Raw genomic sequence first — 22,182 nt, forward strand, 5'->3', positions numbered from 1 at the left:
CTATTTCCCATTTCTTTAAGAAATTTAGCCTTTTGAGATACAAATATTTGTATCTCAATAAACCCAAATTCAGGTGACTACTTCATTATATTTTTACTTTATTTTATTTATTTATTTTCTATGTAAAGTGAATTTAAAATGGCATTGCATCGTGTTATTAGGAATGGAGGTGAATATGACGGTAGCCATAAACTGTCCGTCAGAGATGAAAGCAACATCAAATGGAGTATTTCAGGGCGATAATCCGCTTGATTTCGCTCTTCCTTTGGCGATTCTTCAGATATGTTTGGTAGTCATTCTCACTCGTGTTCTTGGTTTGCTTTTTCGACCACTCAGACAACCTCGTGTCGTTGCAGAGATCGTTGTAAGTTTAATGAAATTTTAAGGAGATATCTATATATCGGAGTATAGTTAAGTAAGGTTGGAATTGGATGCCACTAAAATTCTCGAGCTATTAAAAAAAGTATGAATTGTTGCATGTGTCTAATAATAAATGAAAAATATTAAACAATTTGTGGTATGCTAAGAAATGATATGCGTTTATTATGGTTGACGTTAGGGCGGAATATTGCTGGGACCATCAGCGGTGGGTCGGAGCCATGAATTTCTACACGCAGTTTTCCCGGAGAGAAGCCTAACAATGTTGGACACGTTGGCCAATCTGGGTCTGCTCTTCTTCTTATTTCTAGTTGGGCTCGAGCTGGATCCCAAGTCCCTCCGCCATACCGGAAAGGCCGCCATGGGCATCGCCCTCGCCGGAATCACCCTCCCCTTCCTCCTCGGCATCGGCACCTCCTTTGTTCTCCGTTCCACCATCTCCCAAGGCGTCCATGCCCCTCCCTTCCTTATCTTCATGGGCGTAGCTCTCTCCATCACTGCCTTCCCTGTTCTGGCCCGTATTCTGGCCGAGCTCAAGCTTTTAAACACTAACGTCGGCCGTATGGCTATGTCCGCCGCCGCTGTCAACGATGTCGCCGCCTGGATCTTCCTCGCTCTCGCCATCGCCCTCTCCGGTACTGGCCGCTCCCCTCTCGTCTCCCTCTGGGTCTTCCTCTTTGGGTTTGCTTTTGTCCTGTTCTGCTTCTTCACTCTGCCGCCCATTTTCCGGTGGATGTCCAGTCGCTGCTCCGACGGCGAACCCATCAGCGAACTCTATATTTGCGCTACCTTATCCATCGTCCTCGCCGCTGGTTTCTTCACCGATTTAATCGGAATACACGCCCTCTTTGGCGCCTTCGTTGTCGGCGTTCTTGTACCAAAAGACGGCCCACTGGCCGGCGCTCTCGTCGACAAAGTCGAAGGTCTGGTCTCTGGTCTCTTCCTCCCTCTTTACTTCGTTTCTAGCGGATTGAAAACCAACATCGCCACCATCAAAGGCGCCCAATCGTGGGGTCTCCTCGTTCTCGTCGTTTTCACCGCTTGTTTGGGGAAAGTCCTGGGCACCATCGCCGTCGCACTCTTCTGCAAAATGCCAGTCCAAGAATCAATCGCTTTGGGATTCTTGATGAACACGAAAGGGCTCGTGGAATTAATCGTCCTCAACATCGGGAAAGACAGAAAAGTTCTGAACGATCAAACTTTTGCAATTCTCGTTCTAATGGCTATCATCACGACCTTCATCACAACCCCAATCGTGATGGCGGTTTACAAACCGGCAAAGAGAAAAAGCAAATCTGAATACATAAACAGAACAATTGAGCGTGAGGATCCCAATTCAGAGCTGCGGATTTTGGCTTGTTTTCACTCTGTTACCAACATTCCTTCGGTTTTAAACTTGATTGAGGCGTCTCGTGGGGCGGAAGGAAAAGAATGGGTTGGGCGCCGGGTTTGCGTTTATGCTATGCATTTGATGGAGCTGACGGAGAGGTCGTCGGCCATTTTTATGGTCCACCGAGCTCGGAAGAATCAGCTTCCGTTCTGGAATAAAGGGGGGAAGGCGGATTCCGATCAAATCGTGGTGGCTTTTGAGGATTTTGGGCAGCTTAGTCGGGTGTCTATACGTCCAATGACGGCCATATCTCCACTATCTAGCATTCATGAAGATGTCTGCAACAGCGCCGAGCGGAAACGAGCAGCCATTATCATCCTCCCATTCCACAAACACCAAAGGTTAGTGTTGTTCTCATTTCATTCATACAAAACACACGATAGAGTACCCGAATAATCTCCTCTCCGCTTAATTCAGGCTCAACTCCTTTCTCTTAAACCCTTGAACCACTTAAGTCACTCTTGACTACACTTTCGAAGTAAGGGCATGATTCTGATACCATGTTAAGAACAACAAATTTCTATAATGATATTGTCTACTTTGAATATAAACTCTCGTGGTTCTGTTTTCGATTTTTTCAAGAGGTCTCGTACTAATGGAGATGTATTCCTTACTTATAAATTCATGATCATTCTCTTAATTCTCTTCCAACAATTCTTAACATTATCTGGTAAATTGCAGGTATGATGGATGTTTGGAGACAACACGAGGCGATTTCCAATGGGTCAATCAAAAAGTTCTCGAACAACCACCTTGCTCTGTTGGGATCTTGGTCGACCGAGGATTTGGAGGTGGGTCTCACATCAGCGCTAGCAACGTCTCTTCCACCATAACTATCTTCTTCTTCGGCGGCAGTGACGACCGTGAAGCACTAGCCTACGGTCGGAGAATGGCCGAACATCCCGGAATAACGCTAAATGTTATCCGCTTCCTTCCAAGCCCCGACATGGTGGTAGAATCCATTGTGGTTGACATTAACAAATACGACACAAATGATGTTTCAGCAAGCATAGATGAGAGGGTACTGTCGGAGTTGAAGATGAAAAAAACAGAGGAGAAGTCGATTAAATATGAAGAGAGGGTTGTGAGCAATAGCTGCGACGCCATTGATGTAATGAGGGAGTTTGGTAGATGCCATTTGATATTGGTGGGTCGAATGCCAGAAGGGCGAGTCGTGGAGAGCTTTCATTTGAAGAGTGTGGAATGTCCTGAGTTGGGGCCAATTGGGAGCTTGTTCACATCGCCAGAGCTCCTCACATCAGCATCCCTGTTGGTGATTCAACAGTTTCGTGGTCCCTTGTCTTCTTTTTCCACATCTGCAATGGTTTTGCCTGAGGAGGTTAAGGCGTAAACGTGTCGATACATACTCGTTTTCTTCATTGTCTGTCGTATCGTTATCATTTGAAAATGATATGAGGTCGACGAATGGTTGAAGAACTATTTATGAAGACAAGATTATAGTGTGATAGAAAGGAGTAGATACTCTGATCGTATTGAAATTTTTTATCGTAAATGTATGGTATTTGTTCAAATTGAAAGGAGGGAGGAGGAAGTAGAGTTGCCCTTCTAGCTGTGTGCTTTTGTAAATCAAAATGATTTCTCGAGGGATGCACAGTGCTATGGTCATGCTTGTCAAAGGCGTGTTGTCTATAGTCGAATATTGGACATCCTGATCATGTTGCATTCCAAACTCTTTCTACTCGCTTTCATTTTAGATAGGGCTTTACTATTTCAGGTTGCTTTCATTTCACCAAAATTATGTCTATATCTGTCATGGCTAAAATGCCCACCTACTACATGGGGATATAATTAGTTCACTTTTTCATACTTAGATTATATATGATCAAAGTCATCCTTGTTACCTAATCACTTTTAGCTTATAATATTGCTTTATTTCAAATTGTTTTCGACATATTTTCTCGCTCACGTTCTCCAAAACATTTTTCTTAAACATAACTTAAGACTCGAGCATACGCTACATTGTCCACAAAGTCTAAATTTCTCACGACTAACTTGTTTGCTAGATTAGAATAAGTGCTGTACAATCATCATTCCACTATCGCAAGAGTGCAATTGTCACACATAACAATACATTATATTTCAACCCTTTTTTGATGTTCAATAAATAAATCAGATTTGTGTTACAAAGATACTTTTGAGAACAAGATTTGGTTAACTTGGCCTAGTTATTATTTTAATTTGATTTAAAATTGAAAGTAATTAACTTTCATAGAAAAGTTCCAAAAAAACAAAAAAAAATTCTCATTAAAAGTTGATAGTTACAAACTTTTTAAGGAATATTACAACTTAAAACATAAATTTTCCATAAATAACCTTGCAAACGTTTTAGGATTATTTGTGACTGAGAATATGTGTTAGGTTGGATTGGGTTGAGCGAGAATTTTTTTTTTTTTTTGGATAAACTCAAAATTTTAGTTGAGTTAATGATTGGAGCCACTGGAATAGAGTTCATAGCACAAATAAATCTAACCCTTGTTTATGGATCAAGTCGGGTTTGGTTATGAAGTTATTTTTTTTAATTATTTAAAAAAAATGATCAAACCATGTATAAGGAATAATAGTACAATTAAACTAATTAGGTAAGAAACAACTTAGAACTTAACTGATAAACAAATAATTATACCTGTTCTTCACCATTAAAATAGCGTAACTTAGCAAAGAGGTGGAGAGACGGAGAGAAGTACAAGACTGCAATACTCTGTTTTCTTTCAGTGTGAGAAGTTGAATCGACAATAATGGCTACCAATGCCACTGCTACAGGCGTATGTCCGGCACCCATGAAGGCCACTTCAAATGGTGTTTTTCAAGGCGATAATCCTCTGAATTATGCGCTTCCTCTCGCCATCCTTCAGATTTGTCTCGTAGTCCTTCTCACTCGTGCTCTCTCTTTTCTTCTCCGGCCAATTCGACAGCCTCGTGTCATTGCTGAGATCGTCGTATGTTCTTTCATCTAACTAACTTCTGTTATCATCTTCACATTCTTATGGATCCGAAGAATTGTTCTTTTTGAGTAAAAGTTTTTGTTCTTTTGCAAGGGAGGAATCTTGCTGGGTCCATCGGCGTTTGGCCGGAACTTGAACTACTTACACACAATCTTTCCGGCGAAGAGCCTCACCGTATTGGATACGTTGGCCAACTTGGGTCTTCTCTTCTTCCTCTTTCTCGTCGGCTTGGAGTTGGACCCCAAATCGCTCCGCCCTACCGGAAAACGAGCAATGTGCATTGCCTTAGCTGGAATCACCCTCCCGTTCATCATCGGCATCGGTACCTCCATCATTCTCCGATCAACCATTTCCAAAGGTGTCGATGAAGCCGCTTTCCTTGTCTTCATGGGTGTCGCTCTTTCAATCACTGCATTTCCCGTTCTGGCGAGAATTTTGGCTGAGCTCAAGCTTTTGACCACTGACGTCGGTCGTATGGCCATGTCTGCTGCCGCTGTCAATGACGTGGCGGCGTGGATTCTTCTAGCGTTGGCAATTGCACTCTCCGGCACTGGCAACTCCCCTCTTGTTTCCCTTTGGGTTTTCTTGTCTGGCTCTGGTTTTGTCCTGTTTTGTATCTTTTTCTTTCCACCGGTGTTCCGGTGGATGACGCAACAGTGCTCTGAGGGTGAGCCGGTGAAGGAACTGTACATTTGTGCCACTTTGTCGATTGTTTTGGCTGCTGGGTTTGTCACGGATTTGATCGGAATCCATGCCCTGTTCGGAGCTTTCATCATAGGAGTTTTGGTTCCTAAAGAAGGCCCATTCGCCGGAGCTCTGGTTGAGAAAGTTGAAGATCTCGTCTCTGGTCTTTTTCTTCCACTATACTTCGTTTCAAGCGGATTAAAAACAAACGTGGCAACAATTAAAGGAGCTCAATCATGGGGTCTTCTTGTTTTAGTCATTTTCAACGCCTGTTTTGGTAAAATCGTCGGAACTGTTTCCGTTGCCATGTTCTGCGAAGTTCCATTACAAGAATCATTGGCTTTGGGGTTTTTGATGAACACGAAAGGCCTAGTCGAATTAATCGTTCTAAACATCGGCAAAGATAGAAAGGTTCTGAACGATCAGACATTTTCGATTATGGTTCTAATGGCGATCTTCACGACGTTCATCACAACTCCAATTGTTATGGCGGTTTACAAGCCGGAGAAAAAACAGAGCAAATCCAATTACGAGTACAGAACACTCGAAAGGGAAGATCCTGATTCCCAGCTCCGGATTTTGGCTTGTTTCCACTCCATCGACAATATTCCGGCGATGATTAACCTAATTGAGGCCTCAAGAGGAATAGAAAAGAAAGCAGGTCTCTGTGTTTATGCTTTGCATTTAATGGAGCTAACAGAGAGATCCTCTGCGATTCTTATGGTTCACAAAGCACGAAAAAACGGCGTACCCTTTTGGAATAAAGCTCGGTCCGATTCGAGCCAGATTGTTGTCGCTTTCGAAGCATTCCGGCAGCTCAGCCGGGTCTCAATCCGACCGATGACCGCCATTTCTGCTCTGTCCGATATGCACGAAGATATCTGCAGTAGTGCAGAGAGAAAAAGGGTCGCCATTATAATCCTCCCATTCCACAAGCACCAAAGATTGGACGGATCTCTGGAAACGACGAGGACCGATTACCGGTTAGTAAACCGAAAAGTTCTGGAACAATCGCCATGCTCTGTCGGAATTTTGATTGACAGAGGACTCGGCGGTGGGTCCCATGTCTGCGCTAGTAACGTCTGCTCCACTATCGCCGTCTTTTTTTTCGGCGGTCGTGATGACCGTGAAGCTCTGGCGTTCGGGAAAAGAATGGCAGAGCATCCCGGAATCAGCTTGCAGGTCATCCGATTCAGTTTCATCCCCGATTTTCCGTCAGAATCCGCCACCGTCTATATAAACAAGGACTCCGCCGTTTTAGACGCCGACGATATGGCGTTGGCGTCAATTGAGTACGAAGAGAGGAAGGTGAGCAAAGGGTGTTCCGCCATTGAAGCAATGAAGGAGTTCAGTAAATGCAATTTGATTCTGGTCGGAAGGATGCCGGAGGGTGAAGTGGTGAGGAGTATCAATATGAACTATTCCGAGGGTTCGGAGCTTGGGCCAATTGGCCGACTGTTAGCGTCGCCGCAGTTTTCGACAACCGCTTCCGTGCTGGTGGTGCAAATGTCTTTAATAAAGTGAATATTATAAAAAAAATTAATTAAAAAGTAATTTGTATTAGAATAATTTCAAGGAAAATTTATTGAAAAATGGCTCTACTTATGGTGAAAATGGAAAAATAAATAAATAAATAAATAAAAACTAATTTTTGTTACGTGAATTATCTATTTGCATTTTTTTTTTTTTTTTTTTTTTTACATTCATTGTTTTAAAAAATAATTATGAGTTATATATATATATATATATAATTTGATCATTGAAAAGAGTAGGTTATTTGTAGAACTTGGAGACTGCATGGCTGGTAGTTCAATGGCGTTTATCTAATTTTCTTTTAATCCTTAGCTTCGTGGGAGTTGTTTTGATTGAGAGAACAGCGTTGTAAGATTGTTATTCCGATGTTATTGCGGCGCAGAAACCAAGCCGAAGAAGAAGAAGAAGGAAGAAAGTCTGGTTTCGATCTTTTTCTCGCGTTCTAATTCGGAATGCTCATGGTTATTCAATCTTCTTCTCTGTTCCTTGTGATTTCACTTTCTAATTTTGTTCGAATCTGGATTGTTTTTTTTCGTCGACACATTCTTTGTAGGGTTTATTTGTTTGATCGATTTCTGATGTTTGGTTCTGGATTTTTTGTTGTGTTTCTAATTCTACTCTTCATTTGTGCGGCTGCAAGATTATGTAGTCTCTTGATGGATCTTTGAGACGGAACATATGCGATTCCTCTACGAGATTTGGCTCTGTTTTTCCCCTTTCTTTCCAAGGTCTAATACTAACAAAATTTAGGATGTACAGTTCTAGGTCCTCAGTTTGATCGAATCTGACTGTAGAAGAATTTGACTCAGCAGATTCTATTTTGATTAGGAACTGGGATTAAAGTAAGCTGTTCTTTGTAAATTTTTGGGGGACAGAATGGCTTTGAATACTACGGCAGTGACGAAATGTCCATCTCCAATGAAGCCAACATCAAATGCCATTTTCGAGGGCGATAATCCTCTTGATTTTGCTCTCCCTCTTCTCATTCTGCAGATATGTTTGGTACTCATACTTACTCGTGGCCTTGCTTTTCTTCTGAGGCCATTAAAACACCCACGAGTGATTGGAGAAATTATTGTAAGTCTGTTCGTTCTTTGGAGGCTAGAAGTGTTCGATTCATGACTTTTGTCTATTGGATTAAAATATTATTACATCTATATATTGTGAGATCCCATGTCGGTTGGGGGAGATGCTTTTTAAAAACCTGAAGAGAAAGCTCAAAAGGAGAAGCCAAAGACGACAATATCTGTTAGCGGTGTTAGCGGTGGGCTATAGTGATAGATTGTTGAATTAAAATGGTGGTTTATTTCAAGTGCTATTGATTACACTTATGACTTAGCCTCTTGTTGCTAGGGAGGAATACTTCTTGGTCCATCCGCTCTTGGACGTAACAAGAACTTTCGTTATACGATATTTCCATCCAATATTATCATATTGTTAGATGCCTTAGCAAACACAGTGGATTGTTATTCTTCCTCTTTCTTGTGGGTCTTGAGTTGGATCTAAAGTCGATACGTCGTACTGGACAGAAGGCCCTTGGCATTGCTGTTACTGGAATCAGCCTTCCCTTTGCTCTAGGAATTGGATCATCATTTGTCCTCCAAAGAGCCATATCCAAAGGTGTAAATGCTTCTGTATTTCTCATATTCATGGGAATTGCACCTTCAATAACAGCATTTCCCGTCCTAGCTCGTATTCTTGCCGAGCTTAAACTTCTAACCACTGATGATGGCAGGATGGCTATGTCCGCTGCAGCAGTGAACGACATAGCTGCATGGATTCTCCTTGCTCTTGCATTGCATTATCTGGTTCCAATAAATCTCCCCTAACTGCAGTTTGGGTTCTTTTATCTGGCTGCACCTTTGTTGTTGCTGATATGTTATGCCGGTACGTGAGATCTACATATGCACTATATTAGCTATCGTCCTTACTGCTGGATTTGTCACAGATTTTATTGGGATACATGCTATGTTTGGAGCTTTTGTTGTTGGAGGAAACCATAAAAAGTGCTGCAGAGGCAATGGAGACAGTGGAGGAGCTGAAAAGCTGCAATCTGTATCTCATTGGCCAAACACAGGATATCAAAGCAACGTTTGGCTAGATCAGAACTGGGTGTCTAGAGTTCAATCTAGTCGGGACTTTGTTGGATAATGAAAGTCCTACGTCAGCTAATTTGGGAAGTAATTATAGGTTTATAATCAAATAATAGTATTTTCATTGCTCCGAGGCCTTTTGAGGCCGCCCAAAAGTAAAGTCACGAGAGTTTATGCTCAAAGTGTACAATATCATACCATTACCATTGTGGAAAGTCATGTTCATGTAACATATTATCATAGTCTCGATTAAGAGGAGGTGTTGGATGATGAAAGTTACACATCGACCAATTTAAGAAATGATATTAGTTTATAATTAAATAATACTATCTCTATTAATATGATATCAATACAATAAATATATATTTTTCTTTTATATTTAATACATATAATATATTAAATATTTATTTAATTTTTTTTCAACTAAATTGATACTTTTTAATGTTGTTACCCGCCCAATGAGACCTTATAAACCTAAGAATTATAAGCTACAAACACAAAATTAATTCATTAAACACTTTAATTAATTAATTTTCATTTATAACTTATAGTTATTCCACTATAGATCTAAAGTTGCATTATTATGCACGATAAGACACATTGTGTTCATTGATATAATTATTACAATCAAGTCAATCTTTTACGAGTTGTATATCCTGGTCAAAAGTATATTTTACTCATGCAATTATATCTTACACTTTAAGTACCATCAATCTTCTAATGGAAAACTTATTTTTGATAAACTAAGCTATAAATTTTTTTCTAGAGATTACAAATTAAACACTTAAAAGTTTTTATTTTTAATTGACTTCAAATCTATTAATAAAGCTATAAATAACAGTTGGTGGGTTTTGTTCACCCACCCATTTGGTGGGTATAAAATAAGATAAAGTGACCAACTTCCCCATTACATTATTTCTTGTTAATAATTTGCTTTGAATTTCATTTTCACCCTTTTCTTTCTTTATCATTCTATTTTTTAATTCTTTGAAAAGACTTATGAACCTCACCACTTTAGGAGTGGTTAACGTCTTTCCTTTTAAACTTAATTTATTAAATCAATTTTCAACCTAAATAAATAATTCAATTTATAATTCATACCAGTAAAACTAATCAAAATTAGGCTTTGCTAATATCAAATTATACCTAAGCATAATTAATGAAATCAACATATTACCTCTCTGCTCCTCCCCCTATATAACACCCACCGGAATCCGCTCCATTTTGAAAAACTGTGCCCTAGATCTTCGAACACAATGTCTCGCAAATCTCCGATTACCAATCTCCTCTTCCTCCTCCTCATCTTCTTATTCGCATTCTCCGCCGCCGCAAAATCCCGCTCCCACCGCCCCCCCCGCCCCTGCCGCCACCTGGTGTTTTACTTCCACGACATTATATACAACGGCGAGAACGCTGAGAACGCCACCGCCGCTATCGTCGGAGCACCGGCGTGGGGAAATACCACGATTCTGGCCGGACAGAACCACTTCGGCGACATGGTGGTGTTTGACGATCCAATCACGATGGATAACAACTTGCACTCGCCGGCGGTAGGGCGGGCGCAGGGGTTCTACATTTACGATAGGAAGGAGATCTTCACGGCGTGGCTTGGATTCTCGTTTGTGTTCAACTCGACGGAGCATAGAGGGAGCTTGAACTTTGCGGGCGCGGATCCGCTGATGAACAAGACGAGAGATGTGTCGGTGATCGGCGGGACGGGGGATTTCTTCATGGCGAGAGGGATTGCGACTCTGTCCACGGATTCGTTTGAAGGAGAGGTTTATTTTAGGCTTAGGGCGGATATTAAACTGTATGAATGCTGGTGATGCTGATTTGTTAAGAACCGTCGATTTCGAGTTTCTGTTTTGTCGTTTTTGTTGCGTCAAGTTTTCAAAAAAATAAAAATAAAAATAAATAATAATAATAATAATATGTCGTTTTTGTCGTAAATCTAAACCCTAAACCGTCCATTCACGATTATAGTAATTTAAATCATATCATTCACATACTTTTATTATACTACGCTCCTAACCACATGGATAACATGCTACACATATATATAACAAGGTAAAATTTGTTTACGAGATTTGGTATACTACTTATTTGGATATTAACTCCAATTTTTTAGATTAGTATAGGACGGTATTGATAAAATAAGTTAACAAGAGTACGATATACGTCTTCATGCACGCTACACCTGCTGACCCATGTGCCACTCTCCTCGGCTATTAAAATTAATTCGGCTAACTCTCGAACACGTGAGTAGGAACCATATGTGCCAACCTGCAACAAAATTGAGACAAGATTTTCGCAACTTTTCCAAGTATAAGATCTTGTCGTGTCTGAAAGAGATAATTTGAGCAAAATTTATTGATTTTATTTGAAATTCTATTAATTTCATACCCAAAAATAATTAGAATTTGAAAATAAAAGATGGTAGAGAATAATTATTTGGATGGCGGGGCCTTGGTGTATAAACAGTACCCTGTACGACAGCTGACTCGGAGACCGATAAAACGAAGCCCATTAACGTCATTTCACTTCTCATCCATCACCTCATAGTCTCTCCATTCCGGTTGAGATTTCGTCAATTCCTCACCTCTCGGATTCTCCAATCTGACTCCCATTTGACTCCTTAAGAAATGGGCAACTGCAGTGGTCTGCCGGCCCGCCAAATCTTCGCCGGCAACCCCCTCGATCAGTCCGACCATCGCCCTCCCTCAAACGGCGTCGTCAATGTCCTCCCACCCGATTCCGACCCTTCTCCGCCTCCACCCCTTCCCAAACAAATTTCGTCATCATCTGCGCCGCCCACCGTTGGCCGGGTTCTGGGTCGGTCCTTTTCCGACGTCCGGTCGGTTTACTCCTTTGGCCGCGAGCTGGGTCGCGGCCAATTTGGTGTCACTTACTTAGTCACACACAAGGAAACGAAGGAGGAGTTTGCCTGCAAATCAATCGCCACTAGAAAATTGATCAGTCAAGATGATGTTGAAGATATCCGTCGGGAGGTTCAGATTATGCACCATCTCACCGGGCACCCCCACATTGTTGAACTGAAAGAAGTGTACGAAGATCGCCATTATGTCAATTTGATTATGGAGCTCTGCGCCGGCGGTGAATTGTTCGATCGTATTATTGCTAAGGGACACTACTCTGAATCCACTGCGGCCTCGCTTTGCCGGCAGATTGTGACGGTCGTTCATAATTGTCACTCCATGGGAGTTATGCATAGGGACTTGAAACCGGAGAACTTCTTGTTTTTGAGTACTGATGAGAATTCGCCTCTCAAGGCTACGGATTTTGGGCTTTCTGTGTTCTTCAAACCAGGTCTGTGTGAATCCTTTTGCTCTGTTTTTTTTTCCTTCTTTTTATCCTTTTTTCTCTCAAGTCAGCTTCCTGAGTGTGTTAATTGGATATTTTAAGCTGCTTTAACTGTTTAGGGTGGGGAGGTATTCAATTGGTGCGTTGGACATGTTGAAAATCATTGGTGGGGATTTGTTTATGACAATTTGACTTGTTTGGATACAGGTGATGTTTTTAAAGATCTAGTTGGAAGTGCATACTATGTAGCTCCAGAAGTTCTTCGTCGAAGTTATGGACCCGAGGCTGATAGTTGGAGTGCTGGAGTTATACTATACATTCTACTCAGTGGAGTTCCTCCTTTCTGGGCAGGTTCCTCTCTATGTCTCTTTATCAAGTCTCAACGTCAATTCATTTTTTGTGATTATGTCATTTGAACAAAGATTTGGTTTCTCTATCTAATCCTGATAGTACAATATGTAATATAACATGCTATTGCTCAATTCCTTAGGACATTGCTTGAAATTTATTTCCTTATTTGTAAATGGGTGTTCCTTCTATTTAAGAACCCATTTCTTCTCCTAAAATGTTATCTCTTATGTTGAGAAATCCTAAAAAACCAACCTTAAACCTAGCGGCTGCTGCCGACGGTTGTTGTTTGCTGCCTCCAGCGGTCTGCTTTTACCCAATGCCACCCTCAGACAAGTTTGTGTCTCCTTGGGCTCCATGAAATCACGGCCTTCATTCACAGATTCGCGTTCTTCGTTCTAGTTTTATACATGGATTTGTGGGGGTGTCTGCATATGAGCTTGTTGTTGTCTTTGTTGCTGACCACCACCATTGCTGCCTTCTGGTTCATGCTCCTTTGTTGGAGGGAATCTAGTTACCTTGCAAAGCAAATGACAAGCTATAGTGGTTAGAAGTAGTGTTGAAGTTGAGTTTAGGGACTTAGTCCATACGATTTGTGAGAGTATATGGATAAAGTGATATTGGAAGAATTGAAATTCTCTCGGATGATGCCTATGTGTATTTATCATGACGATGGGGCAACGATTTCCATTGTCCACAATCAAATCCTTCATGATAGAACAAATCATATTGAGGTTGATGAACATTTCATAAAGAAGAAAAATGACGTGGGAGTAATATGCATTTTCTGCCCTCCTACGACAGAGCAAATTGTTTATGTGTTAACAAAGAAGCATCTCATGATTAACAAGTTGGAAATGATATCTTCAAACGGGGGAGTGTTGGTTATTTCCTTTTCAGTTAATCAGTATTTATTTTCTTTATTATATTATATTGCTGGAAATTTATCTGTTTTCATTTGTAAATAAGTTTCTCTTCTATTTAAGAACTCTTTTCTTCTTGAAATAACTCGTGGTTTTAGATCCTCATTTCTTTTTTTAAATTCTTTTCATGTTCAGAGAATGATCAAGGTATTTTTGATGCTATTCTTCGGGGACATATTGATTTCTCATCGGATCCTTGGCCTTCCATATCCAGCGGTGCCAAAGATCTGATTCGAAAGCTGTTGCAGTCCAATCCTAAAGAGCGATTATCCCCCTTTGAAGCTCTAAGTAAGTTTCCATCTCCAAGACAGATCATGCTAACAGAAATGATTACACATTCTATGATGAAAATTGTCTACCCGAAATTTTAGCCACATTGCCCCTGCAAATAAAACTAAAGTAATGATAATGTAGTTGCAGTTTGGTGAGGCAATGAATAATCACAGGAATTTTTCATTAATGTTCTTTTATGCTGCCCGTCGACTGATATTCGTATGTTATAACGTGCAGATCATCCATGGATGAAAGAAGATGGGGAAGCACCTGACAAGCCTCTTGATATTGCTGTTTTGACTAGAATGAAACAGTTCAGAGCAATGAACAAACTCAAGAAAGTAGCTCTAAAGGTGGGAGAATCTCCACCATAACATCACTTAAAAAGTGTCTAATTTTCCTTTGAACAATTTTTATGAGAAAAACTGATGAAGGTGGAGGTCTCCATAACCAGAGCTGAAAAGTTAATTAAAACGAAGTGTTTGTACTTGCTTTAAGTACATATCTTAAAATGTTACTTCATTTTCTGTAGGTGATTGCTGAAAATCTTTCAGAAGAAGAAATTGTGGGATTAAAGGAGATGTTCAAGTCAATGGATACTGATAATAGTGGAACTATCACTTTCGAGGAGTTGAAGGCTGGTCTTCCGAAACTGGGTACGAAGCTTTCCGAGACTGAAGTTAGGCAGCTGATGGAAGCAGTAATTTTACTTTCTTCCCCTTTGTTATGCCTTTCTTCTCTCTATTTGTATTGAACTTACAGAAAACATTTTCTGTCACTTCATCAATTACAAAACTATTTGTGCTTTTCAGGCTGATGTGGATGGAAATGGAACAATCGACTACATCGAGTTTATTACAGCTACTATGCACATGAACAGAGTCGATAGAGAGGATCACTTATTCAAAGCTTTTGAATACTTCGACGAAGACAAAAGCGGGTAATGTTTGCTGTTTTATTTTAGTCTATGATTTTGGCTTTGGACTTAATCCGCTGTTCTGATACATATACCGTAGGTATATCACAATGGAGGAGTTGGAGTCTGCCCTCAAGAAGTACAATATGGGTGATGAAAAAACAATAAAGGAGATTATCGCAGAAGTTGACACGGATAATGTACAATTCTGTTCTTCCTTTTAGTTACTTCCTCAAGTGCATCTTTCCTGGTTTTCGACTATCAATTTCTCTCTAGCAAAGTCATACCAACATAAATAGGTGTATAAAATGTGAAGAAAATTGTGTATGCGACTTTGGTAGTTTTACATTACTTCATTTTCCATCAGCATTGAGGTACAACCTATAGAACTGATTCTGTTCAAGTAAGGTTATATAATTTTCCATCAGCATTTCCTTAATTGCTCAATTCAGTTAATGCAACTTCTTCACATGAGGGTAAGCTCAATCTTTCTGTAGAACAGCATGTACGAAGACTCCATAGAAGACGAAAATGGTCCTAGAAACTTGTTTCAGACCATAGTCTAGTTCCAAACAACATCAAAATTCTGGTATGATGTTTTGTTTTCTTGCTAATGAAAATTTTCTGGTTGATTTACACCAGGATGGACGAATAAACTACGACGAATTCGTTGAAATGATGAGGAAAGGAAACCCGGAGTTGACAACAACCAGACGGCAAAAATGAAGCTGAGTTTCTTCGTTCTTTTGGCTGTGTTGTCTGTTCCATTAGGGTTGAAGTTTTGTTTACAGGAAACTTCAACTATTCTGAGCCTTTTTGTGTGTGTTATTCTGAGATTTGAGTGTATAAGAATATCAATATGCTTGGGTAGATAAGTCTCCTAGGAATGTAATGTTCTTTAGAATGAAAATGTAATGTCAGTCTGTAAATCCACCAAATGACCAGAGAGGAAGAGAAAAATGTACTCATCTTTAGTTTTGTTTTATCAGTGAGCTTGAAAAAGGCCACACTGTTATTGTTGTTGAAAAAAAATAAAGAACCTGTTCTTGTGCTCTGATCTGATTGCTTTGATCTTGATCGTTTATAAAGTTTCAAAGCTATTATAAGAAAATGTCAAAAACAGAGATTGACAATACTGCAACCCTTGAAGGGTGTGACAGACAATCCAAAATTGTGGATTTTATTTTAGTCCATCCGCAGGTTCTAATTTATCTACACCGTCCTTCCATGGCTCGCATTTGGGAGCAAACTTTGAGAGAAAGGGAGACAGGAAAAACAGGAAAGGTGAGGCAGGGCGCGTGTGAGTGCGACTCCGAAAAAGAAGGAAAAACCGGGTACCCGATCCAGACACAGTACCATGTAACCACCCCAAAAAAAGGCTCGCAGTCCGAGGTATATGCCTTAAAAAACTGCAAACCCAGAAACACCCACGAGACAAATCTCCTCCTCAGATCAGATCGGGTTCCGCCTAGAAGTACAAGGAGAAACAATCGGTGCGTTTGTTCCCATATTGTGGCGTTGGAAAAGGGTTGGTTTTGTTTTGGTTTTGTTTTGGTTTGATAATGGAGCAGAAGGGTTTGTTGGTGTCGGCGTTGAGTGTCGGCGTGGGAGTGGGTGTGGGGCTGGGTTTGGCCACCGGACAGAGCGTCACCAAATGGTCGTCCTGTAATTCATCGTCCAACGTTATCACTGCTGATAAATTGGAACACGAAATCCTTAAACTCATTGTTGATGGTCGTGAAAGCAAAGTCACTTTTGACCAATTCCCTTACTATCTCAGGTACCCTTGTCTTTCCCTCTCTCTATTGCTCATTCTTATTCTCATATTGCATGCATGCACGCACGCATGTCTATGAGGAATGTTAAACAATAAATTCAAAGTGAAAAATGATATGAAAATTTAAACATCTGAATTTATTATCACGCTTACTTCTTTGGCAAGAAATAAGTTGCATTATTGTTTGGTTGGACTTTTGCATTGTGATCACGACAGTGAACAGACACGAGTTGTATTGACAAGTGCTGCATATGTCCATTTGAAACATGCTGAAGTTTCTAAGTTTACTCGAAACCTCTCCCCTGCAAGTCGAGCCATCTTACTCTCTGGACCTACAGGTCTGATCTGATTTACCTTAATATTGTTCAAACTTTTTCTATTCATTCAAAACTTGTCATCTTTGTGTGTATTTTGTTCCTTTCTTGAAGAACCTTACCAGCAAATGCTTGCAAAGGCATTGGCTCACTACTTCGAGGCCAAACTGTTGCTTTTAGATATAACTGCCTTTTCCCTAAAGGTGAAATTTCTGAATTCTCTCGTGCAAGTTTGGTGGGTTTGCTTGTCTTCTTCTTCTTCTTTGGAATTATTCACTTGTTTGTGTTGGGTTCAGATTCAGAGCAAATATGGCACCACCGTTCAGGTATCTGTAAGGCTGTTCTAAACTTAAAAAGATGTGATCTTTCTTGATGTTTGTAAGTGCAATAAAATTTCTGATCCTTTTTTTGAATGATCATATTAGGGTTTTAGACGATCCACTTCAGAGTCAACATTGGAGAGATTGTCTGGCTTATTTGGATCATTTTCAATCCTTCAACCCAGGGAACAACAAAAAATAGGTTGGTTTTTAGCTTAAAACTTTTAAACTATAATGATGGATGAAGTTCCTAATCATTGGATCCTTCAAATTTAGCTTGAAACATTATGATATGAATCATGTTTAGAGTTTTTTCTTTTGGAAATATTGTTTTTCTTCACGTTTTCGATCTTAGGCTAATCAACACGAGTTCGTGTTCATTGTGTTGCAGGTTCATTACGAAGGCAAAGTAGTGGTGTGGAACTTGCATCACGGTATGCTGCCTGACTTATTTAAGTCTCGATTCTGTCATTAAGAAAAGCATTGTTGAGATTAAATGAAACTATATACATATTTTGTTTGAATTTGAAGGGGAAAGGAAGGATCTTCCAGTCTCCCGAAACTTCGAAGAAACGCCTCTGCTGCTGCTAACATTAATAACCTTGCAACACAAGGCAATGTTGAGAAGCCAGGTCTGCCTGCCTTTCAAATCTTCATATGAATGATTGGTGAACATAAAATATTCAAACGAAGTGTCTGAGTACTTGTCTCATGATTTCTAAATTTCCTTCCATTTCGGTCGAGCTCAACGATGAGTGAGATCATTGTTTGAAGAAATGCACAGATTATCAGCAACCGTAACTGTTTTTTTTTTAATTGTGCATATCGTAAAACTACTCGTTGGTTGCTGAAGATGCTTTGTGATTCTTTTCGAGCTTGAAGCCAGACTCTGCTTTTGATTGTTCTTTTCACTGATTTCTTGACTTAGTTGAAGTTTAATTGTTTGTAGCTCCCCTTAAGCTCATGACCAGATGGCCTTTTGAGGAGAAACTTCTTATACAGTGTCTGTATAAGGTAATAATGAGTAGCATTCTTCATTGATTCAACTGAAATTTATTAGAACTTTGGTCAGAACACAACTTTTATTTGTTTGCAGGTTCTTCTATACGTATCGAAAGCGAGTCCCATTGTTTTATATCTTCGTGACGTAGATAGGTTCTTATCCAAGTCAAATAGGGTATATAACTTGTTCCAGAAAATGCTACAAAAGCTGTCAGGCACCATTTTGGTTCTTGGTTCGCGTACTATCGATTCAAGCAATGATTATATCGAGGTGGATGATAGGCTCTCTGCTCTTTTTCCATATAATATCGAAATCAAGCCGCCTGAAGATGAATCTCAGCATGTCAGTTGGAAGTCTCAATTGGAAGAGGATATGAAGAAGATCAAGGTTCAGGATAACAGAAACCATGTAATAGAAGTTCTTTCAGCGAACGATCTTGACTGTGATGATCTCGACTCGATCTGTGTTGCTGATACCATGGTTCTCAGCAACTACATAGAAGAGATTGTGGTGTCTGCAATTTCTTATCATCTAATGAACAACAAGGATCCCGAATACAGAAATGGAAAACTGATCATCTCGAGCAAGAGGTAAGATTAGTCCTTCGTGTTTGAGTTCCCATCGTCGGTTATGAGTACTCATAGGTTTGGTCATGGAGCAGTTTGTCCCATGGATTGAACATATTCCAATCAGGAAAATCCAATGGCAAAAACACTGTACAGCTTGAAGCTTCAAAGGTTCATATTTTAGTTCTGACCATTTTATTTTAACCTTGAGAACGATGGAACAAGATTATTGAGAGCTTTAATTTGTTATCTCTAGGAGTCGGGGGCGGTGAAACCCGAAGCAAAAGCTGGTACCACAGCTCCTGAAACCAAAAGTGAAGCAGCGCCTACAGCCGTGGTGAAAACTGATGGAGAGGCTACTGCTCCAGCTGCAAAAGCCCCTGTAGGTCTCCACTTTTAATTGTTCTGTTGGCTCTGTGAATTGCAATACTGATGTTTGTATTATGATCAAATGTCACATAGGAAGTTCCACCAGACAATGAGTTCGAGAAACGCATTAGGCCAGAGGTTATACCAGCGAACGAGATTGGTGTTACATTTTCTGATATCGGCGCCATGGACGAGATAAAAGATTCTCTTCAGGAACTCGTAATGCTTCCCCTCCGAAGGCCAGATTTATTTCTCGGAGGGCTTTTGAAGCCTTGCAGAGGCATATTGTTGTTTGGACCTCCTGGAACTGGAAAGACTATGTTGGCCAAGGCCATAGCCAAAGAAGCCGGAGCAAGCTTCATTAATGTATCGATGTCTACCATAACTTCCAAATGGTTTGGAGAAGACGAGAAGAATGTTCGAGCTTTATTCACATTGGCAGCCAAAGTCTCTCCCACCATCATATTTGTAGATGAGGTTGATAGTATGCTCGGGCAGCGGACGAGAGTTGGTGAGCATGAGGCAATGAGAAAGATAAAGAATGAGTTCATGGCTCATTGGGATGGACTCTTGACAAATTCAGGGGAGCGTGTGCTCGTTCTTGCAGCAACAAATAGGCCATTTGACCTCGATGAAGCCATCATTCGACGGTTCGAGAGAAGGTACTTGTGGTTCTAAATGCACTCACAAACAACGCTTGATGCACCCTCTGCCATGCATATCTTATATGTTCAGATGTTTTTTTCGAATCAACCTTATAACTTTTATGAACAGAATAATGGTGGGATTACCAACACCTGAAAGTAGAGAAAATATATTGAGAGCTCTCTTGGCGAAGGAAAAGGTGGAAGAAGGACTAGACATGAAGGAGCTTGCAACAATGACAGAAGGATATAGTGGAAGTGATCTCAAGGTTTGCTATCATAACTTACTATTTACTTCTTAAGGACCAAATCCTGTTACTAGTTTCTTCACTCGGAACTTCTTTTGAAACCAGAACTTCTGCATGACGGCTGCTTATCGACCCGTTCGGGAACTAATCCAGCAAGAAAGACTAAAGGATATGGTAAGTGTGAGGGAATCAGTAGCCATATTTGTATCCTTTTATTTGCTTTGTATTCAAGTAAGATACTTCATTTCCCTGTCCATCTCTTTTGCTTTGAAGGAGAAAAAAAAAAGTGCTGCGGAGGCACAGAATGCAGCAGCAGGGGATGCAGCTGGAGATGGCAAAGAAGAAAGAGTAATCACTCTCAGAGCACTAAACATGGAGGACTTCAAACAAGCAAAGAATCAGGTAAATATGAAACATCTCCTTGTTGTTCTACCACATTTATTTACCCCGAAGCCCACTGCTAGCAGAGGATATTGTCCTCTTTGGTCTTTCCCTCGAGGTTTTTAAAACGCGTCTGCTAGGATATAGGGGAGGTTTCCACATCTCAAGTTGTTGGGTTTTGCAGGTTGCAGCCAGTTTTGCAGCAGAAGGAACAATGATGAGTGAATTGAAGCAATGGAATGAGCAATATGGGGAAGGAGGATCAAGAAAGAAGCAACAGTTGTCTTATTTCCTGTGAGGTTAGGCCATGAATGGCTATGATTTGCTGCAACTCTTAGGGCTCTCTTATTTCCATGTGAGGAAGCTTTGTTTGTGTAAATATGAGGAAAGCTTTGATTTGTTCCATTTCTATGGGGCTCTGCTCTGGGAATTACATACCCAACTACTTTCTCTTTCAACCGGCTGGTGCTGGAATCACAGCAAACCAAGCCCCTTTTTTGTTTTTTGTTTTTTGTTTTTGGTTCTGAGTTCCTTATCTTTATATATTTTGTATCAAATTGTTTCTTTTACTTCCTTTCTTCCCCCTCATTTCCACTATTTCATCGTCCACTCAAACTCAAAAGAGACCAATAAGTTCAAGATAAAGAATAAATAGGTTCAAGCAATGGAATTGTGAGACCGATGGTATTCTGTAGTTCAAGAATAAATACTTTTTAGAAATCGTCGGACAATGGAATTGTGTTATCGAGTTGAAGAGGTGAACGAGTAAAAGTGTTGATCCTCTTTTTCTTATTTGTTAAGTTCATAATTAATTAATTAATTATTATTTTTTTTAGATAAGAGAATCCCACTTATTGTGGGAATATAATAAAAGAATGGTTTTATTAATTCTCCAAATAAGACAAAAGGAGTTTATAATTAAAAAAAAAAAAATGTAAATATCAGTTTTCTACAAACTTTAATTAAAGGATAAATAAGAATTATGGCACTCAAATTATTTTTTCAACAGTGAGTTTAAGTCTTTTATATGCGAACTTGAACCTAAAACGATACAATTTTTACTCTCTATTTAATCTTATTTATTTAATCTTATTGAATTCACCTAATAATAAAAAATTTAAAAAATATATATTTAAATTTGATTAACGCAAAAAATAACCTAATAAATAATTTTATCAATAATATTAAACAAAAAAAAGTTATCTTTTTTTAATTAAATAAAAATTGAAACATAGAACAATTTATTTATAATTATAATATATTATGGAATTAAAAGGGGTTTTAAAAATAAATAGAAGACATTTATTTAGACGTCAAAATCAGTTGAGGTTTAAATAGTTACATTTATTAATTAAGTGGGGATGCTTTTTCTTTCATTTTTCGGCTACTTTTTTTTTTTTTTTTTTTTTTTTTTTTTTTTTTTTTTTTTTNGGCCGAATTTAGTAATGTATTAAATAAATCTCTCTCAAAGCTGTTTTAATTGAATTCTTGACCATCTATCAACTTTATTAAATATTTAATTATTTTTTAATTCCTAAATCTTCAATTTTATTTTATTCAATATATAAATTTTAATATTTATTATAATAATCAATTTTATATCTAATAGATAAATTAGTTTCGAACTAAAAAATTCGAAATTTTTTAAATTAGTTTTTTTTTTTTTTAATTTATTACAAATTTTCTCAAATCTGTGAATTGGATATTGGGGAAATAAAACTAAGTAAAGCATATTCTT

The 22,182-nt window shown here is 39.4% G+C and overlaps 5 protein-coding genes across 8 annotated transcripts; all 5 read left to right on the top strand.

Moving 5' to 3' along the window:
• On the top strand, positions 1-3,602 carry LOC111791781 (cation/H(+) antiporter 18-like). The gene is made up of 4 exons (XM_023673258.1): positions 1-73; positions 162-364; positions 560-2,109; positions 2,450-3,602. The coding sequence occupies exons 2-4, from the start codon at positions 164-166 to the stop codon at positions 3,117-3,119; spliced, it is 2,421 nt and encodes an 806-aa protein (XP_023529026.1). The 5' UTR covers positions 1-73; positions 162-163; the 3' UTR covers positions 3,120-3,602.
• A 922-nt stretch (positions 3,603-4,524) lies between these two features.
• Positions 4,525-6,939, top strand: LOC111803910 (cation/H(+) antiporter 18-like). The gene is made up of 2 exons (XM_023688527.1): positions 4,525-4,725; positions 4,825-6,939. The coding sequence occupies exons 1-2, from the start codon at positions 4,525-4,527 to the stop codon at positions 6,937-6,939; spliced, it is 2,316 nt and encodes a 771-aa protein (XP_023544295.1).
• A 3,094-nt stretch (positions 6,940-10,033) lies between these two features.
• On the top strand, positions 10,034-10,941 carry LOC111798602 (disease resistance response protein 206-like). Its single transcript, XM_023681852.1, has one exon. It carries the CDS (start codon positions 10,298-10,300, stop codon positions 10,865-10,867), a length of 570 nt encoding a protein of 189 aa, XP_023537620.1. The 5' UTR covers positions 10,034-10,297; the 3' UTR covers positions 10,868-10,941.
• Positions 10,942-11,591: 650 nt separating this feature from the next.
• On the top strand, positions 11,592-15,876 carry LOC111798593 (calcium-dependent protein kinase 1-like). Its single transcript, XM_023681841.1, is given in 9 exon segments — positions 11,592-12,368; positions 12,570-12,713; positions 13,769-13,921; positions 14,144-14,259; positions 14,439-14,606; positions 14,719-14,846; positions 14,923-15,022; positions 15,465-15,515; positions 15,518-15,876. Coding segments are annotated over 9 exon segments (1,725 nt in total). The 5' UTR covers positions 11,592-11,683; the 3' UTR covers positions 15,698-15,876.
• Positions 15,877-15,960: 84 nt separating this feature from the next.
• LOC111798566 (peroxisomal biogenesis factor 6-like) lies at positions 15,961-21,008 on the top strand. 4 transcript variants are annotated; one of them, XM_023681830.1, is made up of 16 exons: positions 15,961-16,602; positions 16,816-16,937; positions 17,028-17,116; positions 17,210-17,239; positions 17,339-17,435; positions 17,625-17,667; positions 17,765-17,865; positions 18,183-18,247; positions 18,330-18,826; positions 18,898-18,973; positions 19,059-19,184; positions 19,265-19,833; positions 19,946-20,084; positions 20,169-20,237; positions 20,337-20,465; positions 20,629-21,008. In XM_023681830.1, exons 1-16 carry the CDS (start codon positions 16,385-16,387, stop codon positions 20,740-20,742), a joined length of 2,484 nt encoding a protein of 827 aa, XP_023537598.1. In that variant the 5' UTR covers positions 15,961-16,384; the 3' UTR covers positions 20,743-21,008. The 4 variants fall into 4 exon arrangements, with proteins under 4 accessions (XP_023537598.1, XP_023537589.1, XP_023537583.1 ...); XM_023681821.1 differs by having other exon boundaries at positions 17,028-17,239; XM_023681815.1 differs by having other exon boundaries at positions 20,169-20,465.
• Positions 21,009-22,182: the final 1,174 nt, after the last annotated feature.

This window comes from Cucurbita pepo, chromosome LG01 (assembly GCF_002806865.2).
Source record: "Cucurbita pepo subsp. pepo cultivar mu-cu-16 chromosome LG01, ASM280686v2, whole genome shotgun sequence".
Classification (NCBI taxonomy): Eukaryota; Viridiplantae; Streptophyta; class Magnoliopsida; order Cucurbitales; family Cucurbitaceae; genus Cucurbita; species Cucurbita pepo.

What these genes read in the sequence shown, in the direction of transcription:
- LOC111791781 (XM_023673258.1), top strand. Translation starts at nt 164, where the DNA reads ATGGAGGTGAATATGACGGTAGCCATAAACTGTCCGTCAGAGATGAAA. An exon ending in GTGTCGTTGCAGAGATCGTT is followed by an intron (nt 365 to 559) that starts GTAAGTTTAATG and finishes GGTTGACGTTAG; the next exon opens with GGCGGAATATTGCTGGGACC. An exon ending in CCATTCCACAAACACCAAAG is followed by an intron (nt 2,110 to 2,449) that starts GTTAGTGTTGTT and finishes GGTAAATTGCAG; the next exon opens with GTATGATGGATGTTTGGAGA.
- LOC111803910 (XM_023688527.1), top strand. Translation starts at nt 4,525, where the DNA reads ATGGCTACCAATGCCACTGCTACAGGCGTATGTCCGGCACCCATGAAG. An exon ending in GTGTCATTGCTGAGATCGTC is followed by an intron (nt 4,726 to 4,824) that starts GTATGTTCTTTC and finishes TTCTTTTGCAAG; the next exon opens with GGAGGAATCTTGCTGGGTCC.
- LOC111798602 (XM_023681852.1), top strand. Translation starts at nt 10,298, where the DNA reads ATGTCTCGCAAATCTCCGATTACCAATCTCCTCTTCCTCCTCCTCATC.
- LOC111798566 (XM_023681807.1), top strand. Translation starts at nt 16,385, where the DNA reads ATGGAGCAGAAGGGTTTGTTGGTGTCGGCGTTGAGTGTCGGCGTGGGA. An exon ending in CTTACTCTCTGGACCTACAG is followed by an intron (nt 16,938 to 17,027) that starts GTCTGATCTGAT and finishes CCTTTCTTGAAG; the next exon opens with AACCTTACCAGCAAATGCTT. An exon ending in AGGCAATGTTGAGAAGCCAG is followed by an intron (nt 17,866 to 18,182) that starts GTCTGCCTGCCT and finishes AATTGTTTGTAG; the next exon opens with CTCCCCTTAAGCTCATGACC.